General features: G+C 39.0%; 1 protein-coding gene across 1 annotated transcript; it reads left to right on the forward strand.

Moving 5' to 3' along the window:
- The first annotated feature begins 6,042 nt into the window (after positions 1–6,042).
- On the forward strand, positions 6,043–7,563 carry LOC137719799 (uncharacterized). Its single transcript, XM_068458817.1, has 5 exons — positions 6,043–6,330; positions 6,509–6,632; positions 6,732–6,827; positions 7,065–7,204; positions 7,291–7,563. Exons 1-5 carry the CDS (start codon positions 6,043–6,045, stop codon positions 7,561–7,563), a joined length of 921 nt encoding a protein of 306 aa, XP_068314918.1.
- Positions 7,564–11,930: the final 4,367 nt, after the last annotated feature.

An 11,930-nucleotide genomic window follows, 5' to 3' on the forward strand; every position in this document is an offset into this window, starting at 1 on the left:
TGACGACCCGTCCTGAATTATAATATATGTTATCCTCGAGTGCGCTGAAATGACTATTTTGCCTTTGTGGGCCTTGTGACGTGGATGTATGTATATAGTCTTCAAATATTTTTCCATCGACGTGAGTAAGTGGTAATCGACCTTACGAGAACGTGGATGCAAATTAGGGGCGAGTCGAGTACGTAGTGGAGATGATGTAAAGGAATAAAGGAATTAGGTTGGTTTTAATTGCATGAATCCAAAGCATGCAACCCAATTAGGGCTTGAGGCCATTTTACTATGGCCAACCTGTGGCCACACACACATGCACATGTGCAACTTGCATCCTCTATCTCTTTCTTGAATTTTCTACCCCGTCCGTACAATCGAGAGCATTCACCCTCAAACTAAACCAAAACTCTATGAATCGAACTTGGTGTTTCCAGATTCTTACTCTTCTCGAACCCTGGAACACGGTGATACCTTTTGTTAAGTGGTTTGACTTCGAAAACCTGAGACTCCATAAGCTCCGGCGAGGGGTGTAATTTTCTCTAACGTGATCGCGAAGGTTTTAGCTAGTTTTGGGACTTAATAAGGTACTATTCTTGCTCCACTAGCACTTTGGAACAATTTTAGAGCAATCTTGACGTTGGGACACTTGGATTTATCGAGTTGGAGATTTGGCCGGACTATCGAAGAATTTTCCAACCATATACCATTGGTTTTAGGACTCTAAACAGGTAAGAACATGTTCTACTCATTTAGAGCTTCATTTTGGTAGAATTTTCATGCAATTTGGTTGAAAAATGAAGAAGATATTAAGGTTTAAGAATTTTCTAGTTTCCAGCAACGTAGACGGCGGCCGGCAATAGAATCCGACGAACCACCGGAGAAGACAGAGCATATTCTGTCAACTTTGATAGAATGTTCTTAATGGCGTCAGGTATATTTAACGAAATATCCTATTATTTAACGGCATATTCCCCAACAGCATTAGGGCTACCATTAGCGTGCCAGGCACGTGACCGTGCATGGCCGGCGTCTGCGGGTGCGTGGGACGTTGAAAAATTATTCTAAAAATATGGGGATGCTCGGGGTGTTGAGTAGGCCACGATAGTATATTCAAACACCCCAATTGAGTAACGTCTGAGAAGTTATTTCATAGTGATGGTTATGTGCTTAAAAATAACGTTAAAATAGTTGTTTCACATATAGTGAGACGCTTCTAGAGAACGAGTAGGCTTTATATACATATATATGCTTTATGTTTACCAAAAATTGTTTAAATGGTTTTTATGTTTTAAATGTTATGTCGTATGCATTGCATATTAGAATATGCTTTAATATAGCTATGCATATTACTGCTTGATGTTGTGGACGCTCAGAGCTTCAGGTGAGTATATAATGATGGTTGTTATGGTAGTGTGTATGATTATGATGAGTTGTGTTGATGCACAAAATCGGCAAGGATTTTGGTACAACAGAAAATGTCAAGTTTGTGACCTTCGCTAGATTACTCTGGTCATTAGTGTGGATAAGTATGTAAATGAATAGAGACAGGGAAGCAAATGACACAAGATGTACGTGGTTCACCCAGATTGGCTACGTCCATGGAGTAAAGGAGTTCTCATTAGTTGTGAAGGGTTTACCCAAATACATAGGTTCAAGCTCTCTTTTAGTGAGTTCTAGTGAATAGTTTAGTACAAATGACATTAGGGATTATTGTGGAAGAATGATCCCCTTTTATAAAAGAGAGTTTCTAGCTTTGTTCTGACATTGACACGTGTCGTGTTGTGATTGGCCTCTGATATCGACACGTGTCGCGCTATGATTGGCCTCTGATACCGACATATGTCGTGTTGTGATTGGCTTCCTGGTTGGAGGAAAAGTCTTGTGGGTCCTTGACGGTATGTTGTTGACCGGTGCTTAGTAGTTTCGGGATTAGTCAAGTATGGTACAAACAAGTTGCTTTCAGTGATTTATATCCTGCACCCTGGTGTTAGTGCTCCGCCCGAGGGTAGGGCCTAGCCTTCACGTGATCGTTCACCTCCCGCACCATACGTTCCCCTTGGATCCTAGGCAAGTGCCAGCCTATCATATAGACCACATTAGGTGGTTCCGACTCGTAGGTGACTTGCGATACTTCGCACAGCCTTCAAGTGATCGTAGCACTTGAGCGTACTTATTTACTCATAGCCTGTCATACAGACCACATAGGTGGTTCCGACTCGTGTATAGGATTTGATTTGATTGTTAAGTTATAGATTCAGCCGTACAGGTTACATTCGGTGACTCCGGCTAATATGTCCCTTTATATTAGTGCAATTCACCTGGCTTACTTATTCATGGTTAAGATGATTGTCATGGCATACATATAGTTTGGTTATTCTCGAGTATGGTTTTCATATGAGTTTACAGTATTATTTTCTGGGAAACTTATACGAGTTTTACAGTGATGGGTTATAACATTTGAAAAGATCAATGGTTGTAAAAGTTTTGTTTTTGCCCACTCGTACTTTCTGTTTTACGCCCCTCCAGGTTCTAGATAGAAGTTCGTGTCAGTGGCTTACGAGGACTTCACGGCGGTTTTGATAGACATTCACCAATGTAGGCTTTCTTTTATGATCTATATAATTGGTAATTAAATTTCTGGACTGCATTCTGATACCTACACTCTAGTTATGTGTGTCATTTACTCTAAACATTTTCACTCGCACTGGCATGTTAATCTAGTGTAATTAGTTAGCAAGTTTTTATTTATCTGTATTTTCATATCGCGTTCACTTCCACACAGCGCTCATGGCTACGTCACCCTCACGTGACGGCTAGCATGCCTCGATTGGGGTTGAGGTGTGTCAGTTTGATATCAGAGCCTAGGTTTGGCAGTTCTGCATATTTTGTGAGTATTCTAATTATTTTGATGTCTTATCTCGGAACTATGCTGCCTTGTAGAGAGCCCCGCATGTCGTCTGAGTCTAATTTCCCCGATATTACTCAACTTGGGGAAGTTATTGCTAATGTTATTCAGTCATCCTTTCGTCCTACCCAGTGGACTCCTTTGGAGACAGTATATAATTTGAAGTTGAGTAACTTTGTTGGTAATGAGGGGCACGAGGGAGTTGAGCGTTGGCTCAATCATGTCGCGAAAACTTATCAAATGATGCAGAGGCAGGGAAATTTCCCTGAAGATAGGTGGGTTAAGACGACTACCTGGTTTTTAGGTGTGGAACCTACATCCTGGTGGAGGCAGGAATCTTTTCAGTTGAAATTGGAGGAAGCTGCAAACTGGGATATTTTTAAGCAGTTATTTCAGAAGAGGTTTGTACCCCCAACGTATATAGACAGTAAGAAGCAAGAATTTACGTGTTTAAAGCAAAGGAAGATGTCAGCTAATAAGTATTATCGGAAGTTTACTAATTTGTCTCATTATTGTCTGGAGATTGCTAAGAATCCCGTAGAGATGCTTCGATGTTTTAAGTTGGGTACTAGAAAGAAATGACGCTCAATGGCGACTACGACTCCCTATTTGACATACCCGAAGTTTTATGAGATTTTATTGAGGATTGAGGATTTTGAAAATATGCCCAGTGACAGTGATCTGGAGGAAGAAAAAGATAATAGTGAGAAGAAAAATGATAGTTAAGATAAAGGTCAGTCATCTCTAGGACCTCACACGACACAAAGTTTTAAGAGAGGTGGTACTAGTTCTAGTTCTTCTAGTGGGGGTTTGAGTGCCACTACGTCACGGAGGGGCGGCTGTTCAGGCGGTTCCCGCTTTCAGGGGCAGAAAGGTTCTAGTAGTTTTGGTGGTCCATTTTGCCGTATATGTAATAATTGACATTTTGGGGAGTGCAGGCAAGGTAACAGATGATGTTTTACTTGTGGCCAAATGGAACATCGGGTTATTCAGTGTCCACGAAACCAGCAGAAATCCCAACCATTTGCCTTGCCACCACCAATTCATATCCAGCAGATTTCAGGGTCTAGTGGTTATAACCAGACGGGTTATGGTGAAGCATATTATTATCAGGGAAATATAACCCCACATTCTGGAGGATCGTATCAGTACCCACACGATTCGTTTCAGCAAAGCGGTTACACTCAGTATTCAGGAGGTTACGCACCATATCCGCCAGATCCAGCTGATGGATCACAGTGGTATTCGAGGGACCATCCCAGAATGTTGAAGTTACTTCCAGTAGTGCCAGATCATTAAGGTAGCTTAACCAGCATGGTCAGGGACGAGGTACACATGTACGTGGAAACCAATGTAACAGAGGTCATGGACAACGACAACAGACACATGGCCGTGTTCATCATATTACTCTGCATGATGCTCAAAACAATCCCGATCTAATTATGGGTACGTTAAATATTCTTGGCTATTTTGCTAGAGTATTGATTGATTATGGTGTCATACATTCTGTTATTTCTTATACGTTTGCTCAGACGACACAACCACACCCCACACCTCTCGGTTACGAGTTAGAGTTTTTGATACCTAGAGGTGAGACATGTTATGTTAGCTAGGGTACATTAAGCGTGCCCTATTTTAGTAGAAGATGTTGTGTTGCCAACTAATCTCGTTCCACTGGATATTGTTTATTTTGATGTGATTCTGGGCATGGATTGGCTACACTACAATCATGCTCAGTTGGATTGTTATGAGAAAACGGTTACATAATCCAGGCTTGCTTGTGGTTACATTCGTGGGCTAGCGAGGTAAACTGAGACACGGCATTATCTCTGTTGTGAGAGCTAGAAAGTTGTTGAGGAAAGGTTGTCAGGGGTATTTTGGCTCACATAGTATTGAATGAAGATACTCATGTTCGAGTAGAAGACGTTCGAGTAGTTAGGCATTTCCCTGATGTGTTTCCCGAGGATTTGCTTGGATTACCACCAGACAGAGAAGTCGAGTTCACCATTGATTTACTTCCAGGTATTGATCCTATTTCCCTAACTCCGTACCGAATGACTCTTGCTGAGTTAAGGGAATTGAAAGCCCAGTTGCAAGAATTGGTTGATAAAGGTTTTATTCAGCCTAGTACTTCACCTTGGGGAGCTCTAGTTTTATTTGTTTGGAAGAAAAACGGGACTTTGAGGCTGTGTATTGATTATCGACAGCTGAATCAGGTAATGATTAAAAACAGTTATCCGTTGCCACGTATAGATGATTTATTTGATCAGTTTCGAGGTGCCTGCGTGTTTTCCAAGATTGATTTGAGGTCTGGGTATTATCAATTAAAAATCAGAAGTGAAGATGTTCCTAAGACGGCTTTTAGGACTCGGTAAAGTCATTACGAGTTCCTCGTAATGCCATTCGGATTAATTGATGCACCTGCAACTTTTATGGGTCTGATAAATCGGGTATTCAAGCCATACCTTGACAGGTTCCTCATTGTTTTTATCGATGACATCGTGGTGTATTCCAAGTCTAAGGCAGAGCATGTTCGACATCTCACTTTGATTTTAAAGAAATTGAGAGAACATCAATTGTATGCTAAGTTTAGCAAATGCCAATTTTGGTTAAATCAAGTGGCATTTTTAGGGCATGTAATATCGGCCTAGGGTATTCAGGTGGACCCTCAAAAAGTAGTTGTCGTTGAAAATTAGGAGCAGCCACGAACCGTCACTAAGGTACGAAGTTTTCTGGGCTTGGCAGGTTATTATAAACTATTTGTTAAAGATTTCTCAGTTATAGCATGCACATGTTTTGGCACTTCTAGACGACAGTGGTAAGTTTGAGATTTATAGTGATGCTTCCTTGAATGGATTAGGATGTGTGTTGATGCAGCATGGTAGGGTGATTACTTACACTTCGCGACAGTTGAAGCCACACGAGATGAACTACCTTACCCATGATTTCGAGTTAGCAGCCATCATTTTCGCCCTGAAGATTTGGAGACATTACTTATATGGTGAAAAGTGCAAGATTTTCACAGATCATAAAAGTCTCCAACACTTATTTACCTAAAAGATCTTAACCTTCGACAGCGAAGATAAATAAAATTACTCAGTGATTATGATTGTACGATTGAGTATTATCCTGGTCGTGCAAATGTAATGGCAGACACACTTAGTGGGAAATCCCAAGGCCGAATTAATACTTTACAAGCTTGCCGTATTCCTCTTCTCATAGATTTAAGGTCTATTGGAGTGAAGTTAGGGGTGGAATATCGAGAAAAAGCTTTACTTGCTAACTTTCATGTTAGGCCGATTTTGATTGATCGTGTAATTGAGGCTCAAGTAAATGATGAAGAAATTCAGGAATTAATTGAAGCAGTGTTACGAGGGAAAAAGAAAGATCTTAGAATTCGAGAATCTGATGACATACATCCAGGAAAAACGGATGTACGTGCCGAATATTGCTGAACTAAATAAAGATATCCTTGATGAAGCACATATATCGGCCTATGCAATGCATCTTAGGAGTACTAAGATGTATCACACTATTTGACCTTTCTACTATTGGTCTGGCATGAAAAGAGAAATTGCTGAATATGTGAGTCGATGTGCAATTTGTCAGCAGGTTAAAGCAAAGAGAAATAAGCCTTTTGGGTTAATGCAGCCACTTCCCGTTCCCCAGTGGAATGGGGAAAATATTACCATGGATTTCTTGTACAAGCTTCCCAGCACGCGAAATGGATATGATGGCATATGGATAATAGTAGATTGGCTTACTAAGTTAGCACACTTCATACCAGTTCGGGAAAACTATTCCTTAAGCTGATTAGCTAAGTTGTTTATCTCAGGAATTGTTAAATACGACGGGGTTCCGGTTAATATCATTTCTGATCGAGATCCTAGGTTTACTTCTAAGTTTTGGGTGGCATTTCAGGAGACACTTGGTTCGAGATTGCTTTATTGTATGCCATATCACCCCCGAACTGACGGATAATCCGAGAGGACTATCCAGACATTAAAGGATATATTGAGATTTTTGATACTACAATTTGGTGATACTTGGCATAAGCGTTTAGATTTGATAAAGTTTGCTTATAATAATAGCTATCATTCTAGCATCGGGATGTCACCTTTCGAGGCACTCTATGAAAAATCCTGTCATACTCTTCTATGTTGGTCAGAAGTTGGTGAGAGGGCATTAGTAGGCCCAGAGATAGTTGACAAGACTACCCAGAATATTCAGGTAATTAAAGCTAACCTAAAAGCAGCCCAGGATCGACAGAAGAGTCTAACTGACAGGGCATACACAGTTGGAGATTGGGTATTTTTGAAATTATCCTCATGGAAAGGCGTAGTGCGGTTGCTAAGAATGGTAAGCTAAGTCTTCACTACATTGGACCTTACCAGATCACCGAACGAGTCAGTGAAGTTGCTTACAGACTTGAGTTACCTCTAGAACTAGCGGAAGTGCACAATGTCTTTCATGTTCCTATGCTTCGCCATTATGTTTCTGATCCGTCAATTGTGTTACCTCCTCAACCATTAGAAATTAATCTAGATTTGACATATAACGAGGAGCCAATAATGATTTTAAATTGGAAAGACAAGGTTCTGAGGAACAAAACTGTGCGCATGGTGAAAGTTTTGTGGATGAACCACTCGGTGGAAGAAGCCACCTGAGAGACAGAGGATTGTATGCGAGATATGTATCCACGCTTGTTTTATGGATATTAGTAGTTGTTATGTTAATGTATGAAATTTCGAGAACGAAATTTTCTTAAGGAGGGTAGGCTGTGATGGCCCGTCCCAAATTATAATATATTTTATCCTCGAGTGCGCTGAAATGACTATTTTGCCCTTGTGGGCCTTATGACATGGATGTATGTATATAGTCTTTAATCATTTTTCCATCGACGTGAATAAGTGGTATTCGACATTATGAGAACGTGGATGCAAATTAGAGTCAAGTCGAGTACGTAATGGAGATGTTGTAAAGGAATAAAGGAATTGGGTTGGGTTTAATTGCATGAATCCAAAGCATGCAGCCCAATTAGGGCTTGAGGCCATTTTAATATGGCCAACCTGTGGCCACACACACATGCACACATGCAACCTGCATCCTCTCTCTTTTTCTTTCTTGAATTTTCTTCCTCGTTTGTACAACCGAAAGCATTCACCCTCAAACTAAACCAAAACTCTACGAATCGAACTTGGTGTTTCCAGATTCTTATTCTTCTCAAACCCTGGAACACGGTGATACCTTTTGTTAAGTGGTTTGACTTCGAAAACCCGAGACTCCATAAGCTCCAGCAAGGGGTGTAATTTTCTTCGATGTGATCGCGAAGGTTTTAGCTAGTTTTAGGACTTAATAAGGTAGTATTCTTGCTCCACTAGCACTTTGGAACAATTTTAAAACAGTCTTGACGTTGGGACACTCGGGTTTATTGAGTTGCAGATTTGGCTGGACTATCGAAGAATTTTCTGACCATATATCGTTGGTTTTAGAACTCTAAACAGGTAAGAACATGTTCTACTCGTTTAGAGCTTCATTTTGGCATAATTTGCATGAATTTTGGTTGAAAAACGAAGAAGATATTGAGGTTTAAGAATTTTCCAGTACGCAGACGGCAACCAACGACGAAATCTGACGAACCACGGGAGAAGATAGAGCGTGTTCCGTCAACTTTGACAGAATATTCTTAACGGCATTAGGTATATTTAATGGAATATCCTATTATTTAACGGTATATTCCCTAAATGCATTAGGGTTACCATCAGCGTGATAGGCAAGTGACCGTGTGTGGCCGGCACATGGGGGTGCGTAGGACGGTGAAAAATTATTCTAAAAATATGGGGATGCTCAGGGTGTTGAGTAGGCCACGATAGTATATTCAAACACCCCAATTGAGCAACGTATGAGAAGTTATTTTATAGTGATGGTTATGTGCTTAAAAATAACGTTAAAATAGTTGTTTCACATATAGGTAAGACGTTACCAAAGGACAAATGCAACCAGGCGAGACTTGGGGGTTACGACACGGCTACATACCAGTGAGTAGGCTTTATATACATATATATATATGCCTTATGTTTCCCATAAACTGTTTAAATGGTTTTTACATTTTAAATGTCATGTCGTATGCATTACATGTTAGAATATGCTTTAATATAGCTATGCATATTACTGCTCGACGCTATGGACGCTCAGGTAAGCTTCAGGTGAGTATATAGCGATGATTGTGATGGTAGTGTGTATGATTATGATGAGTTGCTTTCAGTGATTTATATCCTTCACGTTATCGTTCACCTCCCGCACCATATGTTCACCTTGGATCTAAGGCAGGTGCCAGCCTGTCGTATAGACCACATTAGGTGGTTCCGACTCGTAGGTGACTTGCGATACTTCGCACAACCTTCACGTGATCGTAGCACTTAAGCGTACTTATTTACACCTAGCCTGTCGTATAGACCACATAGGTGATTCCGACTCGTGTGCAGGATTTGATTTGATTGTTGAGTCGTAGATTCAACCGTACAGGTCACATTAGGTGACTCTGGCTGATATGTCCCTCTATATTAGTGCAATTCACCTGGCTTACTTATTCATGGTTAAGATGATTGTCATGGCATACACATGGTCTGGTTATTCTCGAGTATAGTTTTCATATATGTTTACAGTATTATTTTCAGGGAAACTTATACGGGTTTTACATTGAGGGGTTATTACATTTGAAAAGATAAATGGTTTTAAAAGTTTTGCTTTTGGCCACTCACACTTTCTAATTTATGCCCCTCCAAGGTCTAGATAGAAGTTTGTGTCGGTGGCTCACGAGGACTTTATGGCGGTTCTGACAGACATTTACCAATGTAGGCTTTCTTTTATGATCTGTATAATTAGTAATTAAACTTCTGGACTGCATTCTGATACCTACGCTCTGGTTATGTGTGTCATTTACTCTAAACATTTTCACTCACATTGACATGTTAGTCTAGTGTAATTAGTTAGCAAGTTTTTATTTATCCGTATTTTCATATCACCTTCACTTCCACACAGCGTTCATGGGTACATCACCCTCACGTGATAGCCAGCTTGCCTCGATTGGGGTCGGGTTTGTCATTGTGAGTGATCGCAATTATCAAAGTTTATTATTTTAAGTATTGCAGTAAATAAAATAGTGAGTCATTAGAGTAGCCTTCTACATTTAAAGTGAATAGCATCATATTGATATCATTATTCACTAGGGTAATAGAATTATAGTAATAATAAATCGATAATATTGGGGAGGCCATATTATATGGACATACTGCTAAAAGAGTCAATGTAAGAAGTCATTTATCTTTCAATGACGACTTTGCCACACAAGTATTATAATTAGAACTAATTATTTTTTAGTAATGCTAGAGAGACCAACTTATTTGAATTATCTTTTTAATTAATCAATATTTTAGTTGAAATTTGTTATTGACACCTGCAGATGTATGTACTAAAAAATAGTTGCTAGTCCATTGTGAGGCTAAAGCCCACCCCTCTCCTTAGGGGCATTTGTTGCACCGAAATATCTCGAATTGAACTTATTTCACAGACTAAGCTAGACTGACTTAGACTAGACTAAGCTGGTCTGACTTAGTGAAACATTTGATGCAGTGTCGGACTAAGAAAGAGTACGATGAAAATCAGTGAAATATCGACCGTATTTGAACAATCACAACAAAGTAATTCCATACAACATCATAAACTAATTCACAATCAAATTCTAAATTGAAAATTACACAAGAAAATAACTATGCACAAAATATCAACAAAAACCTAAATCAGGTTTTACTGAGATGCAGATTAACCATACTTGGTGATTGGTGAAACGCCTCTTGACGGACCTGGTTTTCTTAGGACACAAGTCAAAGAGAATGAGCTTCTTGTTCCTGTAGACTTCTCTAAGAGCCGCCCAAATCACAAACACAAACCAACAAAATTGAACAAAATTGAACAAATCAATTCATCAATCAACAACATTAGAGAGAGTTACCCACTGTGCTGAGCTCGTGGACCTTAATCCTCGCAATTACATATAAAAATTAAGAAAAATAAATAAAAAATTAGACCAACCCAGATTCAAGTTCAGAAGAAATTAAATGAGGAAGATGATAATTTAGCAAATGGTAACGCGGATGAAGCAAACAACGTAGGTTGCCAACGCAAACTACTCAGACAAAACAGTGCAAGGTTCTTAACAGTCCGGTGATATTTGAGAGACCTAGCTAAGATAGTCGGGTTTACTCCCACTAAACTTAATCCTTGTACCTAACAAACATGGGACAACACCACTAACTAGTCTCTAATGAAAGTTAATGAACCCTAAACAAACACACCCTTAGTGTAGATAACCATGAAACTCGTAAAGCACTGCAAAAAATTATGAAACACTTGAAAGAATTTTTTTTATTTATTTTCGCCATTAGATTTAAATTCAGACCATTAAATCTTTTTTTTTTTTTTACCATTGGATTTGATCATATTAGATCCTAGTCTTTTGATTCAATAAATTTATAAATATAAAACTAAACAAAAACACATATATAGTGGCCCAATCCATTAACCCAAGCAAAATCCTAGCATAAATTTGCCACATAAATGATTTTTTTGGTTAACTCATATTTGCCCCAAATGTTAGAGCAAGTTGAGATGAGTTTAGAATCTAAATTTTGAGTTTTACTTCGAAAGTTAAAGTAGGTCCTAAAGAGTCATTCTTATTAAAAAATTAAAAATAAATATTAATACATCTGCTTAACTATAGTTATAAATTATAAGCTCACAACTTCTTCCACAATACTTGTTAATCTGACTTCTAAGTGTTTTTAATAATAAAACAAAAAAACAAGTTGTTATGGTCAAGTGGCATTATTGCTTCTAATGGGGCTCCACACTGAGTTTTCGTATTTGATTCTCCTTATTTTGAAGTCATATGTATGAAAAATAAAATGTATAATTAATGTTTCTCACCAATACATTATAGATTGATGTTATGGAAATGATGTCTAAGACATATTGA

Source organism: Pyrus communis, chromosome 16 (genome assembly GCF_963583255.1).
Source record: "Pyrus communis chromosome 16, drPyrComm1.1, whole genome shotgun sequence".
NCBI lineage: Eukaryota > Viridiplantae > Streptophyta > Magnoliopsida > Rosales > Rosaceae > Pyrus > Pyrus communis.